General features: G+C 34.5%; 1 protein-coding gene and 1 pseudogene across 2 annotated transcripts; one reads left to right on the forward strand and one right to left on the reverse strand.

The window, feature by feature from the left end:
- The first annotated feature begins 290 nt into the window (after positions 1-290).
- Positions 291-25491, forward strand: LOC306879603 (alpha-1-syntrophin-like). The gene is made up of 8 exons (XM_079432677.1): positions 291-762; positions 7408-7593; positions 19075-19258; positions 20153-20342; positions 20855-20976; positions 22125-22321; positions 23737-23924; positions 25014-25491. Exons 1-8 carry the CDS (start codon positions 495-497, stop codon positions 25149-25151), a joined length of 1473 nt encoding a protein of 490 aa, XP_079288803.1. The 5' UTR covers positions 291-494; the 3' UTR covers positions 25152-25491.
- LOC306879192 lies at positions 5345-6731 on the reverse strand (annotated as a pseudogene). The gene has a single exon. The product of its transcript is annotated as an uncharacterized misc_RNA (transcript).

Raw genomic sequence — 25491 nt, forward strand, 5'->3', positions numbered from 1 at the left:
TAAGTTCAGTTGTTACATGATATCTATAGTATAATCTTTTATTTATTATTATAATTATTTATTTTATTAACACTATTAGCATTTTTTTTTTTTTGCTATATCTAGCCATGTATTTATATAATAATGCCTTTATTTAGTTTCATTATTACTATTATGTTCTCTAAGCTTTACTAAATGTTCAGATATTCTAAATCATTTTCTATGTTGTTTTAATGCTTTGGCAATACAAAATGTATGTTTTTGTCATGCCAATAAAGCTTTCTGAATTGAATTTAATTTAATTGTGTGGTAGAGAGAGAGGCAGAAAGATAGAGAGAGAGAATGTGGTAGAGAGAGAGGTAGAGATAGAGAGAGAGAGAGTGTGGTAGAGAGAGAGGTAGAGATAGAGAGAGAGAGAGTGTGGTAGAGAGAGGTAGAGGGGTTTGGTTGGTGAGGAGGAGGGGATAAGTTGAGTTGGGACTCTGCTCCGCTGGTATCCCAGGAATGTGTTGATCATGGCGGCCGCAGTGAAGCCCGTGAAGAGCGGACTGCTGGAGCTCCGCGTTACCGTTCACCACTGGATCCGTGTGCTCGCCACTCTCAGCGAGGACTCGTTCACCGTGAGCCCCGGAGACACCACCGAGGAGCCCGCGGCCGGTGGGGCTGTTAACGGCGATCCGGCGAACCTCTGCGCCTCTCCGGTACCGGACACCATCACGAACGTCAAACGAACCGTCAGAGTCACCAAACAAGAAGTTGGAGGACTCGGAATAAGTATTAAAGGTACGAGAGCTCGTGTATATTCGGTTATTAAAGTGTTCTTTGTTGTCTTAAACTTATTCCTCGTGAAACAGTTACTTTGAAACAGTATCTATCTATCTATCTATCTATCTATCTATCTATCTATCTATCTATCTATCTATCTATCTATCTATCTATCTATCTATCTATCTATCTATCTATCTATCATCTGTCTATCTATCTATCTATCTATCTATCTATCTATCTATCTATCTATCTGTCTGTCTGTCTGTCTGTCTGTCTGTCTGTCTGTCTATCTATCTAACTGTCTGTCTGTCTGTCTGTCTGTCTGTCTGTCTATCTATCTATCTATCTATCTATCTATCTATCTATCTGTCTGTCTGTCTGTCTGTCTGTCTGTCTGTCTGTCTGTCTGTCTGTCTGTCTGTCTGTCTGTCTGTCTGTCTGTCTGTCTGTCTATCTATCTATCTATCTATCTATCTATCTGTTAGCATGGTATTCTTTTAAATTCTCATGGTAAAGTTGTGGTTTCAGATGGTAATACTGTGGTATTGAAAATAATGCAATGATTTTGTATTGGTTTTCCAAGAATACTATGGTACAATGTCCAAAATGTAAAAAAACAAAAAAAAAACACTATGGTACTTTTGGTATTTTTTGCAATCTCATACCATCAGTGTACCATGAAAATACTATAGCACATTCATCTCAGTACCATGGTATTATCATCTGGCACTTTACTGTACTACCCTTATGAAAATGAAACATTTTACTACAAATAAATCCAAGAAACCAAGGTTACTGTAGTTAAACCATGGTGACCACAAATTAAGCATGGTTTGGCTACACTAACTATAGTTTAACCATGGTATTTATAGTAAAACTGTGGCTATACAAAGGGTAATTAATAAGCCAAAAAACATGGTTACTACACTTTTACTACAATGAAACCATGGTTAATAAACTTGATTTGAACTCATTTATGTAAGGGTATGGTAACACTATAGTGAGTCTTTTGAGCTTCTAATTCTCCAAAATCTCAAAACTTTGACAGTTGTCAAATTAAGTCACATATCAATGAAGGCCTTGGAGAAACATCATTACCTTTGACCATATCATTTGTGATGTTTTATTAATAATCATTTGCATGGATGTGGCGAGTGGTTGGTTTGGTTCTGAGATTTACGGTTGGTGAAGCGCGTAGTATGTGTGTGTTCTCGGGGAGGAGTGTGTTTGCACCCTAATGTCGACAGCTGACCGAAGAATTACCCATCATGCTCAGCCTGTCACTGGCTTCAGATGAAAGCTGTGGAACGAGAGCAGAGAAGAGTATGGTGCTGTTTATTTTAGGGAGCCAGAGAGGGACGACCTTGCCTTGAGTCCGAAGTGCAGTTGTACATCTATATTTACTGTGGTACGAGTCTTTGGGCCTGAACACTTTTGGAAACCCCTTGAAAACACCCATGAAAACTTAGCAGTGCCTCTTTTCTACTAAGAACTCTTTGCCTGGGTTTGTGTTGTTTTACAGTTTTTCTCAGTTGCTTTGGCACATTTTTCGAAACAGTCTTAACCTTCTCTAAACTATGAGTGCAAATGTCACAACTGTTTGCTGGAACTTCAGAACTTTATTGCATGTCTGCAAAATGTAGTTATTCACCCAAAACATTTCATTCATGCTTCAAAACCTAGTTATCGTGTCAGTAATCTGGCCAAGGCCACCAAAATATAAAGCATTTTTGTCATTGTGTGAGCCACACTGGTCAAAATGTTTAGTTGTTTTTTTCACCATGGCACTCAACCATGGAAATTAAAATATTTGAGTCAATAGTACAATAGTACATTGATTGACAGCATTATTTCATCTGATATACACCTCTGCAAGGCCTCTTCTTCCTCTTCCTCTGTTTCGCCTCTGTACACTTCCATGCATCTTTACTCCTCTTCTTCCTCTCGGCTGTTGTCCCTGATCATTTTCTGGATGTTCATCCATTGTCAGAATTTGTAACTTTTGTGTTGTCCTCTGTCTATATATGCTTTCTAATTGAAGATTCATGAGATGTATCTTTGAGATATTTCAGAGAACTGGTTTATAATTGGTTGATCTATATTCTCTTCATTAGTGAAAGTCAAGATTCACTTGCACAATTCATGGCAAATTTACAAAAATCTAATAGAGATGTGTAGAAAATATGCATGACAGTTTATGACAACTAGAACCATTTTGCATTTAATGACTTACATGATGAACTAATGACTAGATGTTTTGAGAGGTAAGACAATAGCACAGAGAACTATATAATACATTTTGAGCAACATGACAATAGCAGCTGATAATGTAGGAAACAGCAGACAAATGTACATAATCAGTTGCATGAATGTACCAAAGCAATCGCAACTTGTTCAAAATAATGAGACACTTTTTATGTTGTGCACAAGTGACTATAGATGATGTGGAGGTTGAACAAGTCGTTTTGAGAATTTAATTTCTGTTCTGAGAAATGCACCAAAGCAACTGTAATTTGTTGCTAGCTAGATATTAAGGGGCTAGAATTTGTTGAATTTTATTATGGATATTTTGTTAACGAAGCATTGTAATCTCTGCATTGCCACAAGGGGCACTTTGGCCTAAATTACCAGATTTTCAATTTCTAGAGATTTGAGGAGTAAAAAAAAGAAAACACACACATAACAAATGGAAATATCTAAATAAGACATAAATCAGCACCCTATAGCATAATCAAATTCTAGTTATTACATTTCTGCCTAGTGACTTTAAGGGCTCCCTGCCGCTCTCCACCAAAAGAAAAGCTTGACGGTTTAACACAGGGTTATTATAGTTAACTTAACTAAAACAAAAATCAAGAAACAAATATTAATTTAAATAAAATTAACGTTAATTAAAATAACATATATAAAAACTTAAACTTTTTTCAGCTAGCAATGCAACACTTAATTTTTTTTAACTCGATATACTAAAAAAAACAAAACAAAATAAAATAAATTTAACTAAAAAAGACTATATAGACATAAAAACTATTTAAAAAAATATAATAACTTTAAAATGAAAAATAAATCTAATTTATAATATTAATAAAAACTATAAAACTATAATAGTATCTCATTCATGCTAAAATAACACTGGTTTAACACTTGAAAATGAAGAATTTAAACATAAATATGAGTATTGTAATTTTACTGTTATACTGTAAAAAATACTGTTATTTTCTTAAATATTCCATTTTATATTTTACACTGAAAGTGTATTATTACAATGTAATATTTCACTTGGTTTAATAGTTGTATATATAATATATAACGAGTGCCTCGATTGTGCAGTCCTACAATAAAGCACAGCAAACCTGGAGCTCTTTAAGTGAAATGATTTTAAATCACAATTTTTATCAGAAAAATTGCAATAATGCAATAAAGTTTTTTCCCAAATGAGAGATGTACACTGAGATCCAAAAGCCTAAGACACACATTTTGGTTCAACAGTACATTAAAATTCTTATGCTGATAATGTAATTTGAAATTAAAATATTTGTGCTAAAATAAAAGCATTTCCTCTAGTCATCTCAGACCTTTGAACACTGTATTTGCAGAAGAATGATGCAATCAGTGGAAGGTCGTTGCATTTTAGCATTAGTGTGTTTGCGCAGGACGTCCTGGCAGGGACTGCAGAGGGAAATGATTGATAACTTGCTGGATCTCAAGCGGAGAGCCCAGAGGTTGCCAACAGTATCTGGCAGGAGCCGAGCTCCCAGCCGTATGCGTGTCCCATGTGTCTTCAAAGGTTAAAAGGTCACTAGAATAGAGGGTAATTAAACAAGACCACTTCTGATACACGCTGATGATGATGATGGTGAGGAAGAAGCTGCTGGTGATATTCCACTCGTGAACATGACCACACAGTCTGTGAGTGCCTTTAGAGCGATTTAAAACCTGAAACCACGTATAAATGTTTTATGGTTTATACTCAAGGTGGTCATTTCACATGCCCTTGATTTTCTAGCTGTATGTTTAAAGTGTAAGAGCCCTTGAGACCAGCGGTACCAGCTGTCTGATTCTCATTGGAAATTTCATTCAGATGCTCGTCTCCTCCAAGAGAACGCCACAGACCGAACCATCATTCACTAAAGATATATGTGCGTTGGTCTGTAATATTTGGAGCACACCCCAGCTCAAGGATGAAGGCGATGAAAGTTTGATTGGTATTACAGCGTTGCCCATAAATCACATCAAATAGCACATCAGTAGTCAAGATTTAAAGCTGGGTTTTGATGCAGTTGCTGTGTAATTTAGCAATGCACACTCATTACTTTTCAACTAGTTTCATTTTAAGAGAGATTTTGTATCTGATGAATTGTGTGAATAGTTAATGAAATTGTGTTTGAACAGCACAGTATTAAAAAAAACACTCAAAGTGGTCATTTCAATTTCATGGTCACTTCATATGCATTAGTTTTCTAATTCAGTAGGTTTGCTCGTTAGCTCACGGCGTTGCACTAGATTGATGAAGAACTTGAATAATCGAACACAGCAAGGTTTCCTAGAGTTCTGTCTGTGATTTTGTTAGATGCAAGATGCAACTCTGCTAAAGGTATCAGTCCTGCAAAAGCATATGGAGAGATATTTGGCTATCTGAGTGATGCAAGGTCCGAAGGGAATCCAAAGCTTTAAAAGAGTGTTTTTGGATGGCACTCAACTTATTGTTATTCAAATCCAGGTATTGTATGTTTTGGGGGCCGTATCTAAAGGTGTCCCTGACCGTTAACATACGATTGCTGCTCAAAATGAGCTCTTCGAGATTTCCTAAATCCTTAAATACACATGCATTGATTGTCACAATTTGGTTCTTGTGCAAATAGAGTTGCCTTAACTGCGTCAGATTCGCAAAATCAGAGCAGTCAAGGTTTTCAATGCTGTTGAGATGAAGATCGAGGACCTGTAAGTTGGGGAGAACCCGAAGAGTGCCGTTCAGTTGCGTCAGAAGGTTCTTTTGTATTCGTAACTCCATCAAGTTGGCTAGATGTTCGAATGACGACTTATAGATTCTCGAAGTCTGTTGTTTCTCAGGTGCAACTCATTCAAAAGTGCACACGGTCTGAACATGCGATCGGTAAGTACAGAAAGTTGGTTGTTCTCCAAGAGGAGAGCCCTCAGACTGGGAGAACATGCCTTCTGTAAACCCCTTCAGACCATCCAGTGCCATCCAGGTCACAGAAGGGAAATTCTGCATTATATAACCTAGCTGGTTCTCTTCAATGTGATTCCTACTGAGGTTGAGAGTCTTAACTGTGTTCAGGAACGCCTTGTCTAGAATAAACCAATCGGAAGTATCAGTCTGGAAACTGGTTGACAAGTCCAAGTACTCAAGACCAGGAAAGATGTTTTCTGCCATCTTGAACACTGTCAAGGGATTCATCGACAGATCCAGCTTTTTCAAACCAAAGAATGCCGATGGGATGTCGCTTGAGTTGAAAACTCTGAAGCCGTTCTTTCCCAAAAAAAGTTCCTCCAGATGTGGTACTTGAAGAAGAGGATGGAGTTTGCAAATGTGCTTCAACTTGTTATTGGTGAAGTTTACGAGCCTCTAATTCAGATTAGCAAGACCTTTGAGCAGTTTTGTGGTCACCGTTTTGATTTTATTGTGGGACAGGTTGAGCTCTTCCAGGTTTGTTAGGTCACTCAATGCATTGGCGTGTATTTCATAAATCCTGTTGTGAGATATGTTTAAAATTATTTGAAAGTCTGATGAAATCCCCTTCGACGATCCGATGGATGGCATTGTAGGAAATATCCAGATTGACAGTGTTGTGGGGTAACGGTGAAGGTGTTGTCCTGTAGCCCATCCTGTTGCACAGCACCTTCAGATGCCCAGAGTATTCATAAGGGAAATAAATGGTGCAGTTACCAAAAGAAAAGCCATCGGTCAGGTTTGTGAGGAAACAACAGTTCAAAACAAAGAGAAATGCAGAACTTTGCCTCATTTTGATGTTTTCACCCTTTACTTGCAGTGTGAACTCTGTAAATAACAGAAGTCTGCAATGGTTTCAATGAGGCGTGTACAAGACCTTAAAATAGACTTCCTTATTTCTCAGTCTTGATTGGTTGTCTCAAACAGTGCCCTGATCTTCGCCTGTAAGACACATTTTTTGTTTAAAAACACACTATTCTTTAATATTTTCATATGTCCACTTGTCTAATGTCTTGTGATTTGCAAAAAGCTATTATAGATTCAGGAAAGTGAGAAAATTATGCATGAAAGTCAACAAAAAGACCAATTTGTTACCATAACTGATAATTATACAGGGTTTCTGCGGGTCTTAAAAAGTCTTTATTCGCCTTTCCATAAACTAAAGCTCTAAAAAGGTCTTAATCAGAGTATAAAATTCATAAAATCATGGAATTACATGTTGCATGTTATTTTATATCTTGTTTTCTAATACAAATACAAAATATTTGTTATTTTCTAATACAAATTTCTAAACATCCTTAAATCAAAAACATTTACTTGAGATCCAAAATGAAGATATTATGAAGTCTTGTTTTCTGATAAATAATACAATACAATACGCTCTTTTGGAATTGCGCTCTCGCACTAATTTGCCCTGTTTAGTAAAAGCCCTCATTTACCACACGTGTTAATATATGATGTTTTAACAGGTGGTAAGGAGAATAAGATGCCCATCCTGATCTCAAAGATCTTCAAAGGGCTGGCGGCGGACCAGACGGAGGCTCTTTACGTGGGCGATGCGATTCTGTCCGTGAACGGGTGCGACCTCAGAGAGGCCACTCATGATGAGGCTGTTCAGGCCCTCAAGAAAACTGGCAAGGAGGTCATTCTGGAAGGTAAGACTGAGCGGACTGTTTGACTTTAAGGAAGAGATCAGCCAAAAATGCTATTTTTGTACTGGTTTTGGTCCTTGGAACACAAAAGGGGAATTTTTATGTTAAGATCTTGATCATTCTTTTACATGTAATAGTGGTCTGGAATGACAAACACCATGCATATTTCTCTTCTGAAGTCATACAGTACATTAGTCAGGACTAGGCCCAAATTTAACTCATTATGTGCTGGAAATCATTAAACCTACTGTAACTCTCCTGAACATCTGAATCATGAACAAATGGTTCTTTTGAGTCTGATCGTTAACTAAAACCATTTAAAAACATTTAATTACTTGATATAAAATAACATTCTCTGAAATAAAAAAGTGTTTTATTTCAGCTACAGTAGTTGCCAAAGCAACATTTCGTCGTTTTTGTTTAGTTTAATGTGAAGTACTAATATAACAAAAAAATTGCTATTTAAATTAAATATTTAAAATTTGTGTTACTTTTTTTTGTTGATTGTTTATTTATTGTTCAACAAAGCCAGCATACATAGCTTACAATGCCTATATACAAGCCAGGGTTTGCATTAAAGGAAAACAAATTGTGTTACTTGATGCGAAAAAAACAAAAAGCATTAAGTTCAATGAAATATATATAAAAAATAAACTGATTTGATTACAACTACAGTAGTTCTCATTTTTGTTTAGTTTAACTTGAAGTACTAAAATAACAAAAAATAAACTAAATTAATAAATAAAAACTGTATATACCTATTTAATAAAAAAATGTATGGACATAAAATCTCATTCTAAATATTAACAAAAACGTGTATATCAGTGATACTAAAATAACACTGGTCTGATCTTTTAAGTAAACCATTTAATTCATGTCCTCCAGTTTGGTCACCACTCAGAATTATTCCTTGGCTCAATGATCCATGTACAGTTCACTGAAGTGAACGGTCATCTCTGAATTTGCACAAAAATCTATCAGACATGAAATATATAATCATAATTACCACTTATAGAGTATGATACTTTCATGGTATTTTTGTCATTTTGGAGCTTGACCCACTCATTGACCTTTTACAGCAGCTGGCATTGACCAACTTTCCTTTTTTAGTTTGCACACTGTTTCCATTCTCTCTTTCTCTTAGTGCAGGGGTCAGCAACCCTTTTGACAGGAAGTGTTCAGATGCACACAAGTGTTTGGAACTAAAACTGAGCATGAGTATATCAGTGAAAGATAATTACATTAATGCACATCTTTAAAAGGCTTGATGAAGTCCATAATGGAAGATGGGCTGTATAGTTTTTATGAGCCTGCACGTGTGCGTGAGATCCCTGCAATGCCATATCAGCATTTTAGCCCCTTTAAGAAGGCTCTTAAGCGCCAATGATGCAGGAGTGAATGGGGTTTGCATGTAATGCTGCTCTCAGGTCCTACTTATGAGTTCAGAATTCATAATTACGATGATTTTTGGACTGGATGTTTTTGACAATTTCATATTGCTTTCTGTCTTTTTTAATACTACAATAGTGTTTTTTAGCACTATAGCACAATACAATGAAGAGCAAATGATGCACATTAGGCTGTGTGCTTCAAAAATCATTTTCCTAATATTTCTGTTTCGTTTTTCAAATATAGTTTTATGTGTAAGGCTTACATAATTTGGTTAGATTTATGAAACAAGAAAATAAAGAAAACAACTTTGCAATAAGGTTAGAAGCATTATTAATAATTACATTTACATTTATGCATTTAGCAGACACTTCCAAAGCAACTCACAAAAGAGGAACAAAATAAATCATTTAATAATTTCGTAACACGTTACAATAAGGTTTCATTTGTATTAGTTAACAACATTAGTTAACTATATTAGTTAACATGAGCAACACTTTATTGAACAAGCATTTATTCATCTTAGTTAATGTTAAGTTTAATGTTTACTAATATATTATTACAATCAAAAGTTGTATTTGTTAACATTAGTTTCGTTTAGATTAACTTAAAGTCTTTAAATAACTAAAACTAAGAAATAAAATTGATCAAAACTACAGACATATTTTTTAAAAAACTAATAATTTTTTTTTTACTTAAACATTAACTTAAATTTAAGTGCAAAAATAAATAAAGAAATCAAAACAAATGTAAAATAGTAATGTTAGCTAATAGATGAGCTAAATAAATGAAATGTTTTTCATTAAGGAAAGGGAAAGGGAAGTGGTGTGTGGGCAAGTATGGTGACCCATACTCAGAATTAGTGCTCTGCATTTAACCCATCCAAGTGTACACTCAGTAGTGAACATACACCCGGAGCAGTGGGCAGCCAATGCTGCATCTGTGAGTTAGAGACAGATGGGCAGCATGAGAGAGTCACAACAGAAACGATTGGAAGCATACAAATTGATGTCATCCGTTGCAGCTTTTCCCACCATGCTTGGGCACAAAAGGCTTGATTTTTCAGAGGCTCATCACACACACACACACACACACACACACACACACACACGAGCAGCTCAGACTCTTACAGTGGTTTCTATCTCAGGGATTTACTCTCTTCTGCTTAGTGAGTTTTCTATGTGTTTGGTTCTGCCTCCTTCTGCTTTCCTCACTCACATGCTGTTTCGTTCATACTGGATCATACTGTGGATGTGGAGAATAATCTCTCAGACACACACAATAAACGTCTGATCAGGTTTACAGTTGTGTTTATTTCTCTGGCACCTTTTGTCTCACACATTTCTGTCTGTCGTTCTTGTTGAGAGTGGGAGGGTTTTCTCCTGTGACATTTCAATCTAACAAATCAAGCATGAAGGTTTGTGACCTTCAGCTGCTCCAGATTTATTGACTATAAAATTCATCATTCATGGGAGAATATGTGGGTTCCTGTCTAGCTGAGAAGGATTCAGTGAAGGATCCTTTCTGTGCAGAATCATTGGGAATCTTCTGCAATCTCTCGCATAAATGCATCATTCCGCCTGATTTAAAGACTAAAGTAAACAGAATCCTTCTGATTCCACGTTAACACCATGTCCAAACCAGACGTGACACGACATGCTTCCAGTGTTAAGTCATGTTTCTGTTCTGTTCTGCATGCTTGACAAAATCATAGCCAATAAGAATGTTTCATATCTGCAAGTATAAATTTCACTCTATCAATTTATGTTATCACGTCAAACGTCTATTTGTTAAAAGTTAAACACAAGAAAATGACTAATGTTCAAATGTTTGGGGTCAGAAATTAATACTTTTATTCAGCAAGGCTGCATTAAACTGATCAAAAGTGAGAGTAAAGACTTTTATAATGTTACAAAAGATTCTATTTCAAATAAATTCTGTTCTTTTGAACTTCCTATTTCTCAAAGAATCCTGGAAGAAAACGTATCAAAATATGAAGCAACGGTTTTCAACATTGATAATAATCAGAAATGTTTCTTGAGCAGCAAATCAGCATATTAATATGAATCCTGAAGGATCATGTGACACTGAAGACTGGAGAAATGATGCTGAAAATACAGCTTTGATCACAGGAATAAATTACATTTTAACAGATATTCACATAGAAAACCGTTATTTTAAATTGTAATAATATTTCACAATTTTTGATGTAATGTTGATCAAATAAATGCAGCCTTGGTGAACGGAAGAAACTTCTTTCTAAAAAATTACTGAAAAATCTTACTGACCGCAAACTTTTGAACAGTATAGTGTAAGTGTGCATTTTATTCAAAGTGGATTGCATACTGTTTACTCTAAAAGTATGTGATATATAGAACAATATTAAACTCTTATACAGTAATATGCCATGTGTTTAACCCTTGTGCGACTTTATGGACATTTTTGTCCATTTCAGTTTTTTTTTTTTTTTTTTTTACAAGTGTGCCTGTGTTAATGCCAACTGCATAAATTTAGGCTCAGGTGTTTATTTTTATTGGAATTTTAATATTTCACCCTCATTTCCTTCAAAAAATCAATTTTACCCTCTGTACAAAACATACTCACACTCAGGACCTTAAGGACAAAAATGTCCCCATTGAAACCCATTAAAACTGCTGTTTTTAATCGCAGTGCCGTTTAACTGTAAAATGATGCAATTTTTGTTAATAAGCTTCCATTCTGTTGGCAAGGCTTCAAAATTTAATGTTTTACAATTTTTTACCAGATGGTGCCATTTTTTCAGGTTTGGTCTATAAAGGGTCTATAAAGCAAATCCTCGATTTATTCCTGCTTTCTGCTTCTGCGTATTATAGAGCCAATTGGATAAATAATGCAGCTATAATTGCGTAGGTGTGTTGGTATAGATGTCAGAGTGTGGTTTGTATGTGTGTCATAAAAAACAAAAATGAGTGTGTGTGCTTGTAATATTTGAGAAAGAAAAACTCTACTGTAAATCACAAATCCAAGCACTGTGTCACCAGCAGAGTTTTGCTGGCATCTAATGGGGAAAATTTGGTACTGCGTCCAAACAAAATCTTACTGAAAGCTCATTTTTTGAGATATCAACCTCACATTTGGATCACAGCTTGTTTAGATTTATGGCTTTGATTTTCTAGCAGGTTTAGAGTTCAACATGTTTCATATATAAAATATTCATAAAATAACATATAAAATATTGTTCATAAATCATTTTCATAAACTTAAACCTGTATAACTTTTTTGTTGTTTCACTATTTAAACTTTTTTTTACTTCAACAATGATCTGCCATGGGTCGTCTTTAAAATGAGACCACACTTAAGTCTCTGCTCCCAAGCTTCCAATTTGTATGACCGCTTTTTTGACATGGACATTTTTGTCCACTATGGACCTAAGTGTAACTTTTTTTATTGATGCACAAGGGCTAATACAATTGACGTCAGTTGTTTTTCATTTTTAAAGCAATTAAAAGTGAGAAAATCAAATCAAGTACATTGCATTGTGGGTTACAGCATGCTGTGATCATGTACTAAACATTTCGGCGAATGCATATCATCCAAGCATTTCATGCATGTGTAATATTCATAAACTGTATACAGTATACAACAAAAATAGTCTGAGTAGCATGCTATTGTGAACATATCTCTCGTCAAATGCTGAGATCCTCCACCCTGCTGCTCTGCAGAGACACAAATTGAACGCATGACTTCATTCCAGGTCAGATCTTCATACTTGTGGCCAAATTGAATATTTGCACTTAACTAAATTAAAATCATGAGCACTTCCAGCTGTTTTTTACAGCTTCCAGTCAGGAGGAGAAGTTGATGATGAAAGTGTCTCTTCAGATTGTTCAGACGTTAATGAAAAGGAGAGCATGCCTTAGCTGCTGGATCCAAGCACACACTGCTTATATTAAACAGTTTAAATATGGAAACACACGCACTCTTTACAGTTTTTTTCAACTGCTTACACACATTTTCACACAACTTTGCCTCTTTTTTACACACAAATCCAAGAATTGCACACACAAAATGCAAAATGCCTTCCAAAATGAAGCATTGCATTCAAAATATCACAAACACATCTGCCATAATATTAATTCCTGTTAGATTTTTGTGTGTTACAAAGAGAATTGTGTGTTGTGGTTTGCAAAAAGTGTTTTATGAAATTGAAAGTCAAAGGCCGGGAATGAGTGTCTGGTTTTGCAGATTTGGTGTGTGCTTCTGCTGTTTGAGTGTCAGCTTTCAGAAATTGTGTGACAAGTAAAGATTTTGTGTGTAAGCAGTTGAAAGTTCATAATGCAATGACATTGAGGTATTTTTAAGTGTGCAAATACTTTTTTTGGGATCGCTGTGCATGCACCAGTTTGGTCCGGTGGTTTTGTGTGTGTGTGCATGTGTGTTTTCAGGAACATTTTTGTGTAGGCGATGAGCGACATTCCGGGCACAGCGTGCTTCGGGAGTCACGGTGTAGCCAATCAGATTCCGGACGCTCCCACGGAAACCGGAGGGCAGGGGCTCGACTGTAGGGGTCTGTTGTGTTTGACGTGGCTCTGGACTCTTGTGTTTGTCCAGTCAGGCAGCAAGAACAACTGCATGCCTCCGTGTCGCCTGACCCGGGCCTCAGCACCTGGAAACCAGCGACCGAAGTCAGCAGCTAGAAAAATCTAGTCTCTTAAAGGATGCTCGCTTTGTGTCCCAAAGGGCAGGAATGTTCACGTTTAGATAGATCAATGGCAGCGCAGACAGATTTAGATCTTGTTTTTCTTTTCCCAGAAACATTTTAAGTGATTGTGACTGAATGCAGATGTGAATGTTTGGCTAATGCATCGTAAGAATTCGAGGGAGCTATAGAGTTTCCCTCAAAAGTCTGTGTCATTATGCTAAATGTTTTTATTCAGGTAACTGGATTTACTAACTCAGAAAGAAAAACTCGTGGAATATTTCATTGCTTTCTCTTTCATATCTCAGGTATCACAGAATTAAAAATATAGTTGAGACTTTATTTCACAATTCTTTTTTTTTTTCAGAATCGCAAATTTATACCTCACAGTTCTGACTTTTTTCTTGTAATTGTGATTTTATATATCACAATTCTGAGTTTATGTCTGTCAGTTCTGAGTTTGTCAAGTCTCTTCAGTCTAGTTGCTGAGAGACAATTGAGATACGAAAGGAAACATCAAAAGTGTCTTTTTTTTTTTTTAAGATGCATGAATTTATTTACATTAAAATATTGCAGTCTTACACATTTCATAATGCAGCGATGCACAAATAGATTTATGTGTAGCGAGGAGTATTTGCATTCACATACTATAGTGTCTGTGGGGTGGTGATGGCGCAGTGGATAAGACACATGCCTTTGGTGTGAGAGACCCAGGTTCGAATCCACTGTGAGACACCAATGTGTCCCTGAGCAAGACACTTAACCCCCTAGTTGCTCCAGAGGCGTGCGACCTCTGACATATATAGCAATTGTAAGTCGCTTTGGATAAAAGCGTCAGCTAAATGAATGAATGTAAATGTCTTTATTTCACAGTTGAATCTGATATTGGACTGGATCCTAACATTTGGTTTGGGTTGAACCAAATCATTCAAAGATGAGCTGTGTTTTTCCGCCTGTTACTCATCAGAACAATCATGACCTCCTCCCTGTTTCCTTCCCTTGCTTTTCTTTTTCCTACCGTTTCCACATTTAAAACCAATAGACTGCTCCTATTTTAATCGATGGAGCTAAACACGGCCATCGTTGCTCTTTAATCTGTAACATTTTCTCCTAGACAGCAATGAGACTAAATGGAGAACAAATGAAGACTTTTGTTTAAAGCCAGTTGCATTTCTTTGAGTGAAATGTGAAAAATGTAGGATTGGACTTGATTTTGGGCCATATTAATCAAGTTAATGTTCATTTCTGTCTCAAAATGTGCTTCCAATTTGCCAAGAGTCTGCTAGTCTCATCAAATGATCTGAGCTGCTTTCTGCGTTCATTTAATAGCTTTTTAATAACTCTTACTGGATGACAAATCTGTGTTTCATTAAGATAATAGGAGAAACATCTCAGACAATGTTGAAATCCACAGAGATCATCATAAGTCTCCTGTGCTGTGAACGAGCAACCTCTGCTCTTTACCGTTTCCTCACAAAAATGCACATCTCATGGCAATTTTAATTCCACAAAGGCCATTTAGTATCAGCCCCGAAGGGCTTTTGTGCGACAAAATCCTTCCGTCTATAAATAGCCCCAGAATCCTCTAATAATCTAAACCTCTGACGGGAGTCTTTTGTTGATGTGATTAATGTTTGCTAGGAGATGCGAGACCACTGAAGACTTGAATTCTGACAAATCAGCAACAGAAGGACACAGTTGTGATTGGAAATAACGAGGAGCAGAAGATGAGACCGTTTCAGTGTGTGTTTGTAACATTGCATTGTTTGCATATGATTAAATAGATGCAAGAACGAAGGCCAATCACAATTCAGTATGCAAGTACTATGATGTCATCAATGCTGTTGGTTGTATTGTAAAGCTGAACATTCTTTTTTTTTTTTGGATGTTTCTGCAAGTTTTGCAATAATAAAAAAAAGCTGAACATTCTATTCAAGTCAGTGTCAGATTTTCAAACTTTCTTAAATTTCTTAAAACAAAGTTTATAAAAACTTTGATCTATTAGGAACAAATTGGACCATGTAAAGTGAGCATTGCATACTTCAATAAGAGTTTATACTACTGTTCAAATGTTTGTGATCAGTATGATTTTTGTTTTTTAAAGAAATAAATATTTTAATCCAGCAAACATGCATTAGATTGATCAAAAGTGACAGTAAAGGCATTTATAATGTTGCAAAATATTCCTCTCAAATAAATGCTGTTTTTTATTCAACAATTCTGAAAAATAAAATGTATCACAATTTCCACAAAAATATTCAGCAGCACAACTGTTTTCAACATTGATAATAATCAGAAATGTTTGTTGATCATAAATCAGTATATTAGAATGATTTCTGAAGATCATGTGACACTGAAGACTGGAGCAATGATGCTGAAAATACAGATTTGATCACAGAAATAAATTACATTGTAACAGATATTCACATAGAAAACTGCTATTTTAAGTTACAAGAATATTTCATAATTTTATTGTAATTTGTGATCAAATAATGCAGCCTTGGTGAGCAGAAGAGACTTTTTTCAAATATAATAAAAATCATACCAACCCCAAACTTTTGAACAGTAGTTTAGTCTATAATAGAACTGTTACATTTCGATAAAAGATTGATTTTGTGTTTTTCTATGTGACTTTTTTCCACAGATGAATCATTCATGTATTAATAAAGTCAATAGAGTCAGCTTTATTTCATGTCAAGTTTACATCACCTTTAAAGAGCATGTGAGGCTGATTCTGCTGAGTGTGTGTGTGTGTGTGTGGTCAGCATGTTCAGACGCAACATGTGTGAAAACAGACTGTGTGTGTGTGCGAGATGCTGCATTCACTACTGTAAATGTATTTATAGAGCGGGAGAAAGACGGCTGTGTTTGTCCGCAGCTGTATGTGCTGACTAGCTGAAGTGTGTTAGTGAATGGCTGACCGCTGAGACGAGCTCTATTCTGAGCCGAGGAAGCCCCTATCACTCGCTCGGACAGAGACAGACAGAGAGAGAGAGAGAGAGAGAGAGAGACAGACAGAGAGAGAGAGAGAGCGAGAGACAGGGGTGTGTTTCACACTTCAGCCTCTACAGTGAAACTCCATCTGCCCTCCATAGTGGCGTCTTCTATTTATACCATCATGAATGTGTGTGTGTGTGATTTATTAGCACCGTTGAGGAACTAAATGTAGTGCTGATACAAACTTCATTTCATTTTTTAATTGCCTGATAATATGTGCAGCTTCACAGGTGAGATTTGATGCAATAATCAAACACACTTTGTATCAAAGTCTTGTGAATTATTTCTTTCAGAATGTAGCACTGAATCTATATTTAAGTGTTTTTTTTATTATTTTTAAATGCTGCAATTTTTACTGTATGTTGGAGTTTAATAATTGGGTTCATTCATTCAATATAAATGTATCTAGTCAAGTTTCATACTCTCAACCTAATATATATATATATATATATATATATATTGAAATTTTCTATATTAAATTAATGTATATATGGACACTTATATATTGATAATAAAAGATATTGCTGATGCCATAATCAAACACAATCTGTTGAAATGTCCTTCAGAAATATATTTTTATAAACATGATCTCTTTCAAATTTATTTTCGTGAATAATTTATTTTGCAATGTACCAATAAACCAATAAAAAATGTAATTAAATGCTGCTGTGTGTTGATACATTGTGGACTTGGTTTAATGAATGACTGAATTAATAAACGATTAAATGATTAATATATTTTTATTTAATATCAGTTTATCTAGCCAAGTTTCATAAATTCAGTGTAATTGAGATGTATAATTCTTAACATTTTTATCTAGATAATTGGATTTCAATTAAATTTATTTTACACATATATATATATATATATATATGTTTGTATGTATTTTGTCATATTTAATATGAATGAGTTAATTGGACATTGAAGAAGATATCCCTTCCTTCGATATCTTCAGTGTAGTTCAGTAGTGTAGTAATGCAGGACATTGCTCTAATTTTATTCAGCAGCTGTTGTTTTGACCTCTACATTTGATAAATTAAAGTGTTTTGATCTTTGAATTGTATTAAACCGCTGTGACATTTTATCTCCAAATTGTATTAAACGACTAACCTCAGCCTCTTATTTTCAACCTTTGAAGGCCAGAAGGCTGTAGTTTTCGAATAAAATGGGGAAAAAATGTGGCAGTATTTGGATATTTAACTGTTACATTGTATCTTTGACAACAGTGTGAATATGTGACCATTTTAAAATCAACTAAAATATTCAGCATTCATCTTAAGTTTTTTATTAACCTCAAACACAGACGTGTATGTGAATGTTGATTTCTGATGGTTTCCTGTACTTATTTCCGGCAGCATGACTTCATAGTTCATGTGAAGTCAGTAGAAATAAAGCATCAGAATCTGCCATCGGTTTGTCTAAGCAGTGCAAACGCACTGGACTTCAGCACTGAACACACTGAGTAATACTTTCCTAATGGAAATGTTTTATTTTTGGTTGTAAACCTCTTTGGAACGTCTTCCTCTTTCATCTGAAGCTGCTTTATTGGTAGTTTGTTCTCTCCTTTTATAGCCGTTCAACTTAAATCAGCAAAATTTCAAAGTTTAGTGTGTTGTGCCCTCAAACTGAGTCTACGGCTGTGTTCAAAATAGCATACAGCACTACTCGTACTATTTTTGCAGCAGGCATGCTGTGCACAGTATGCATAGAATATCTGTCAACTAATGCGTTTTACATTTTTATTTTTGCATTCATAATACTTTAATTTATTCATATATTTGTTTTAAATTATTTAAAAATACAACAGAATATTATTTGTACTTTTATAAATTGTATATTATATTGTTTGTATTTTTATTTAAAAAAAAGTTTTTATTATTTGTATTGCTATATATTGTTTTATAAAAAGATATTTAAAAACACAAACAAAAATCCATTTTTATTATTTGTATTTTTATAAATTATATTTTATATTGTTTGTATTATTTTTTTATTAACAATATATTTAAAAACAAATAAAAATCCATTTTTATTTTTGTAAATTGTTTTTTATATTGTTTGTATTTTTTGATTGAAATTAAAATGTTTAAAAATATTTAAAAAAAAATGTTTTTATCGTTTGTATGTTTTATAAATTGTTTTTTATATTGTTTGCATTTTTTATTATTTGAAATGTTTGTTGTTGAATGATGCATGGAACTGTTTCATATACTATTCTTGCAAAACATCAGCCAGTATTCAGTGTTTTCAGTGTGTTCTGTAGTAAACAGTATGCTAGTGTTTCAATCTAATCATAACTAGAGTTTGTTGATCGGGACGGTAGTAAAGAGACCTGTGCTGAGCCGTATTTCACCATGACAGGAACACTTTAAACTAGCAGTTTGAATAATGCCCATCTCTGTCTCTTTTTGTCTCTGTAGTGAAGTATATTAAGGAGATGTCAGCGTTTTTTAAGGGTGGATCGACGACGGGACCCCCGGTGCTCGATTCTCCTCCAGCCACCCCGCAGAAACAGACGGACCCTGCTCTGAACGAGACCCGGACCATCTCGCTCCGAATGTGCCACGTGACACGCAAACAGTGTCCGCCGGACACAGAAGACAGGTACAAACACAGCTGTGGTGTTTAGATCTGGATCTGATTAGGCTCATATTGGAAGATCAGGATTTCCTCCAGCTTTTCTAATTCAAGCATTAAACACTTTCTATGTCAGGTTACAAAACCACTAAATAATTATTTATCAGTACATTTTTTCATTAAAATTATTATTTTTTTTACAGCTTTAGTTTGCATTGACGCACTGAAAAAAATAGACACATTTATATAGACTTATAATAATAAAAATAGATATTATATTATTGAAATCAAAAATTTGGGCTCTGTAGGATTTTTTTAAATGATTTTGAAAGTCTCTTTATTTGATAAAAAATACAGTAAAAACTTTATACAGCAAAAATACAGATTTTGAAATATTTTTCCAATATAAAAATATTTTTTTCAATGTAAGTCTTCAGTGTCACATGATCTTCAGAAATCATTATAATATACTGATTTACTGCTCAAGAAACATTTCTGATTATTATCAATGTTGAACACAGTTGTGCTGTTTTATGCCATATCATCATATCATATCATATTTAATATTGGTCAATATTTAAAGCCATAAAAAAATTATTTTCAACTCAATATTCTTAGTGACCTCAAACCTTATATAATGTAATATAATATAATACAATAGTTTTTATATTGGTCATTTTTTTAAGTTTAGCTATAACAAAATGAATGGAGTCTCTGACTCAATATTCAGATCGGATGAAACACCTGTCAGCACATTCAACATTAGTGCATTATAAAACAGCCTACAGTTTGACTAATGAACTTTATTAGTTGGCAGAAGTGTTGTTTTGAACTGTTATTATAGTATTATGGTTATTATGTAAATATAAGGCATTATGTCACGAGAGGTCATCGTGAGAGTCTGCCCTTCTGTCTCTGGAGGTATTTTGAGGTGGTGTCGTCAGACAGGAAGAAGTGTGTGTTTCTGCGGGCTAAAGATCACGCCATGGCTCAGGCCTGGTATAACGCCGTCCAGACCGGCAGCACAGCGTTACTGAGCAGCGCTAAAGCTGAGCTCAAAGCCCTGCAGCCCAGTCTGGACGTCACACACATCGGCTGGATCATCGAGCAGGTGAGAAACACACACACACACACACACACACCTGTGACGAGATGATGCAGCATGTGTGTGTGTGTGTGTATGTGTGTGTGTGTTGTGTGTGTTTGTGACAAATGAGGACTCAAATCTGTATAATGACATGGGTATGACAGGTATTACAAGGAGAAGGAGCTTTAGGAGGGCATTTCCCCATGTCCCCATATTTCAAAAGGCTTGTAAATCATAGAGTTTTTTTTGAGAAAGTAAAGATGCAGTTTCCTGTAAGGGGTAGGTTTAGGTGTAGGGCGATAGAAAACATGGCTTGTACAGTATAAAAACCATTACGCCTATGGAATGTCCCCACAATTCACAAAAACAAACATGTGTTTTGTGTGTTTGTTTGTATGTGTTTTGTGTGTGTGTGTGTGTGTGTGTGTGTGTGTGTGTGTGTGTGTTTGTTTGTGTATGTATGTGTGTGTGTGTGTGTGTGTGTGTGTGTGTGTGTGTGTGTGTGTGTGTGTGTGTTTGTGTGTGTGTGATGGCAGGGCTCTGAGCGGCCGATCCTGGCGGTGTTGACAGACAGAGATCTGCTGCTGTACACATCTCTACCCGACAGCAAAGAGACGCTCAACAGCCCAGACAAGAGCTATCCGTTAATTACCACCAGGTACAAACACACACACACACACACACACAACACACACACAACACACACACAACACACTCGAACAGTTCACAATAGAGCAATAAGACAAAGAGGACGAGCATTACATGCATTTACCACGGTAAAACACTGATGCTGGCACAATACATGCCAGATGACTATAGTAATAAAAAATGGATTGATAAAGTATAAAATATTATTTCATATATTTATTTTGTATAATATATTTTTCTGTATTTTTTTTACAAATATATGTTAAAATATATGCTAAAAATGCTGTATTATATTATATTATATATCCATGGTCATGAAAAATCTAAAAAAATCTGAGAATTAAAAAAAAAAGTGATTGTAGGCTATAAAAAGTCATGAACCATATCTATAATTATATAAATTAGTCTTGGTATGCTTGATTGTCATATCAGTTTGCTCTTTGTGAGTATAATAACTATAATGTCATAGGAATTTTTTAAGCAGAAGGGTTAGGAATCTTTTAAAAATGTTTAATGAACAATTAAATTGATAGCAAAAAGTTTATTAATTTATTTATGAAAAAAAAATATTATATGCTAAATAGTCCAAGAACGGGTAAATATACATTTATTTGTTCGTTCATTCATTTGTTCATTTTTGGAAGAAAAAATAATATATGCTAAATAGTCCAAGAATGGGTATATATACATTTTTATTTATACTTGTAATAATTGTAATTATAGATTTATTTTTTTATTTATACACACACATAACACACATTTATCATACTACAATGTGTATTTAGTAAGATTGATAGATTGATTGATTCATTATTTTTTGGAAGAAAAAATTGTATGCTACTGTAAATATACCAAGAGAGAGTGTGTGTGTGTGCGTGTGTGTGTGTGCGTGTGTGTGTTTATATATATATATTTATATATGCACTGTCAGAGTATTTACCATACTACAATGCAATGATTTGGTACATATTTTTTATGTTGGGTTTTTTGTTGTTGTTTTGTTGTGTCATTGTAATAAAAAACTGTTCATGACAGTAATAATCATAATAAACAGTTCTGACTGGTACTGTAATTGTAATCAGTTTTCACAGCCACATCTGTTGGTCTCTAGAGCAGATGTGTAAGTCGCTGAGTTGTGTGTGCTGCTGTCTCCGTCAGGCTGGTTCACTCTGGCCCGGGTAAGACTTCATCAGTCCACGACTCTGAGCTGACCTTCGGTCTGCGTTTGGGCACTAAGCAGGGAGTGGAGACGCATCTGTTCAGAGTGGACACGGCTAAAGATCTGTCCACCTGGACGCACCTGCTGGTGGAGGGCTGCCACAGCGCCGCCGAGCTCGTGCAGGAGGTCACAACAGGTCAACAATCACTACTGAATCTTCATCATCTCTCCAGAGCAGAAAGAGAATAAATGAGTAACTGTCAGGCAGATTTGAGACTGTATGTGCTCGTCTCGCCCTCTGCTGGGTCAATAATGTGCTGCACTGCAGTGTGTGGATAGGCTAAATGTTGAATAGCCCACTAACCTAATATGTGACCCTGGACCACAAAACCAGTCATAAGGGGCATTTTTTAAAATTGAGATTTGTACATCACCTGAAATCTGAATAAATAAGCTTCGGGATACAACTATTTGAAAATCTGGAATCTGAGGGTGCAAAAAAATCAAAATATGAAAAAAATCTGCTTTAAAGTTGTCCAAATTAAGTTCTTAGCAATGCATATTACTAATCAGAAATGAAGTTTTGATATATTTATGGTAGGAAATTTACTAAATATCTTTACTTAATATCCTAATGATTTTTGGCATAAAAGTGAAATGTATCATTTTGATCCATACAATGTATTGTTGGCTATTTCTACAAATATACCTGTGTTACTCATGACTGCTTTTGTGCTCCAGGGTCACATATTACCTGGAAAGTGCTTTATTTATTTGTTTATGCATACCTGATTTTTTTAGCCTGCCAAAATGAAAGATAATAGGATACAAACAGCTGTTGAAGCAAAAACACCAGAGTTTATCACGGAGAGTCATATTCTGATATGAATTAGTATTATTTTAGCGTTATTTATATACTATATACTATCATAATTTGCATTAGTATTTTGACATTTATTTTCATATTTTTTATTTCCATTTTAAATTTAGTTAATTTTTTTGTAGTTTTGTTATGTGCTTTTGTGATTTTTATTATTTATTTTAACATTTTAATATATATTTATTATAATATATATTTAATCTATATTATATTATTATAATAGATTTTTAGGAATTTAATTGTGAGATATATATATATATACATACATACGTGTGTGTGTGTGTTATATATATATATATATATATATATGAACTCATTTTAAATCATTTTAGTTGTTTTAGTTTATACTAAATAAAAACTAAAAGTAATAAATTATAATTTAATTTACAATTAATTTTATTTTAAATTAAAGGATTCCATACTTTACAAGGTCATTCAAATAAATTTAAATATCTATAGTGATATAAATTTTGAATTAGCTTTTTCATATTTTTAGTTTCTATTTTAATTTTAGTAGTCTTTTTTTTTTTTTTTTTTTTTAATTTTTAGTAATTTTATTGTGTGCTTTTTTTTTCCAAATGTTACAATTTAGGATAAATTTTTATTTCAGTTTTAGTTTTTATTTATTTCCAGTTAGTAATTTTAATGCTTCAACTTAAACTTACGTCTAATCTAATCCTTCTATTTGATCTGAGTGAAGAAGTGCTCTCTGTGTTGTGTGTTTTGTGCAGCGTGCAGCTGGAACGGGAAGTCGTGTATGTTGAGCGTTCACATAGACAAAGGCTTCTTGCTGTTCACGGAGGAGGCCGGCGTCAGGAGAACCGTCCTTCTCCAGCAGCCCTTCGAGCATCTGCGCATGTCCTCAGACGACGGCGTCCGCATGATGTTCCTCGACTTCGGAGGCCCAGACGCAGAGATTGTGAGATACAAGCCGTGCACTCGCTTTACTTGCTCTCAGGTTTACCCTGATTTGTTGTGAATTCAAGAAGCTCTTTAATAGAAGAAACTGTTGTTGCTCCGCTTTCTGATGCTCACATTTCTGGGAATTTGATAAACGTTTGAGTGTCTGTTGAGATCGCTGATCTCTTGGCCAGTTTGAGACAAGGATGAGATCTCTTCTGAAACACAGGAGACACATGTCGTGAGATTACTGAGGTCGTTCTCTCACGAGAAACACCTGAGAAGTTGGAGACTTTGGCAAATAGTCAAATATTTCTCTCTTTCTGAACATAATGAGGTCAAGAGAACATTTCAAATTTTTGTTACATAATTTATAATGTTACAAATTTAATTTGTATATTTTCTGTTTTTGTTTTAATTTTTATTAAATTTATGAGCTTTTGTCATTTTATTCAAATTGTTAAGTAATTATTTATTTTAGTTTTTATTTATTTCAGTTTGAGTGCTTCAAATAAACTAATATAAGTTTATTTCTTTTTATTACAATTTAGATTAATATATTTTATAATTTATGTTTCATTTAGGTTTGAGTGTTTAGTTTTAGTTTTTATTTAATTTAAACATTTGAAATGTTTGTTGCGTAATTTAATAACGTTACAAACTTTATTTTTATATTTTCAGTTTTTGTTTAAGTTTTTACTAAATGTATGTACTTTTGTCATTTTTATTAGAATTTTTAAGTAATTATAAAATAAAAATATATATATTTTTGTTTTTTATTTATTTCCAGTTAGTAATTTGAGTGCTTCAAATAAACTAACATCAGTTTATTCCCTTTTTATATATATATATATATATATATATATATATATATATATATAATTTGCATTAATATATTTTCTAATTTATGTTTAGTTTAGGTTTTTCATGTAATATTTTTTTTTTTTTATTTTAGCAAAAATGTTTTTAATAGATTTAGGGTTAGTCTGAGAAGTTGGAGACTTCAACAAATAAGCCAAATTTGCTCTCAGTGGCATCTAAGATAAACGTTTGTGATATTATGATCTAATGTGATTTTTATTAATTTTTTTTATTTTCTGTATTTCAGCAATTGGACCTTCACACCTGCCCTAAAACCATCGTCTTCATCATTCACTCTTTCCTGTCGGCCAAGGTCAAGCGACTAGGGCTGTTTGGCATGACGACGGTGCTCGGAGACGCCGCCTCCACAGGACAAACGCCATGACAACGGGAGTGACCGGTGGACCACTGGACATCAAGCCAAATCTTCCATCACAGACTGTCAGCCATTCACTGATGATTTCACTATGTGTTCCTCATAATGCTGACCTTTTATTTGTTATCATTTTATTGGTCTTTATCTCTGATAAACTTTATGAATGTTTAAAACATAATCACATAATCATATGCTATGAGAGCAGCAACAGAAACAAAACAAGAGATTAAACTCTGTTCCAGAACCTACATAGGCAGCTGTCTACTGAGGGAGCATCTAGTCGGAACTGATTTGAGACACTCGTGTTTGCTAAGATAATGCTGCAATAGTAAGTGTAAAAATAGTCCAT

Source organism: Barbus barbus, assembly GCF_936440315.1.
Source record: "Barbus barbus genome assembly, chromosome: 13".
NCBI classification, from domain to species: Eukaryota; Metazoa; Chordata; class Actinopteri; order Cypriniformes; family Cyprinidae; genus Barbus; species Barbus barbus.

What these genes read in the sequence shown, in the direction of transcription:
- LOC306879603 (XM_079432677.1), top strand. Translation starts at nt 495, where the DNA reads ATGGCGGCCGCAGTGAAGCCCGTGAAGAGCGGACTGCTGGAGCTCCGC. An exon ending in TCGGCTGGATCATCGAGCAG is followed by an intron (nt 20,343 to 20,854) that starts GTGAGAAACACA and finishes GTGTGATGGCAG; the next exon opens with GGCTCTGAGCGGCCGATCCT. An exon ending in CGTGCAGGAGGTCACAACAG is followed by an intron (nt 22,322 to 23,736) that starts GTCAACAATCAC and finishes TGTTTTGTGCAG; the next exon opens with CGTGCAGCTGGAACGGGAAG.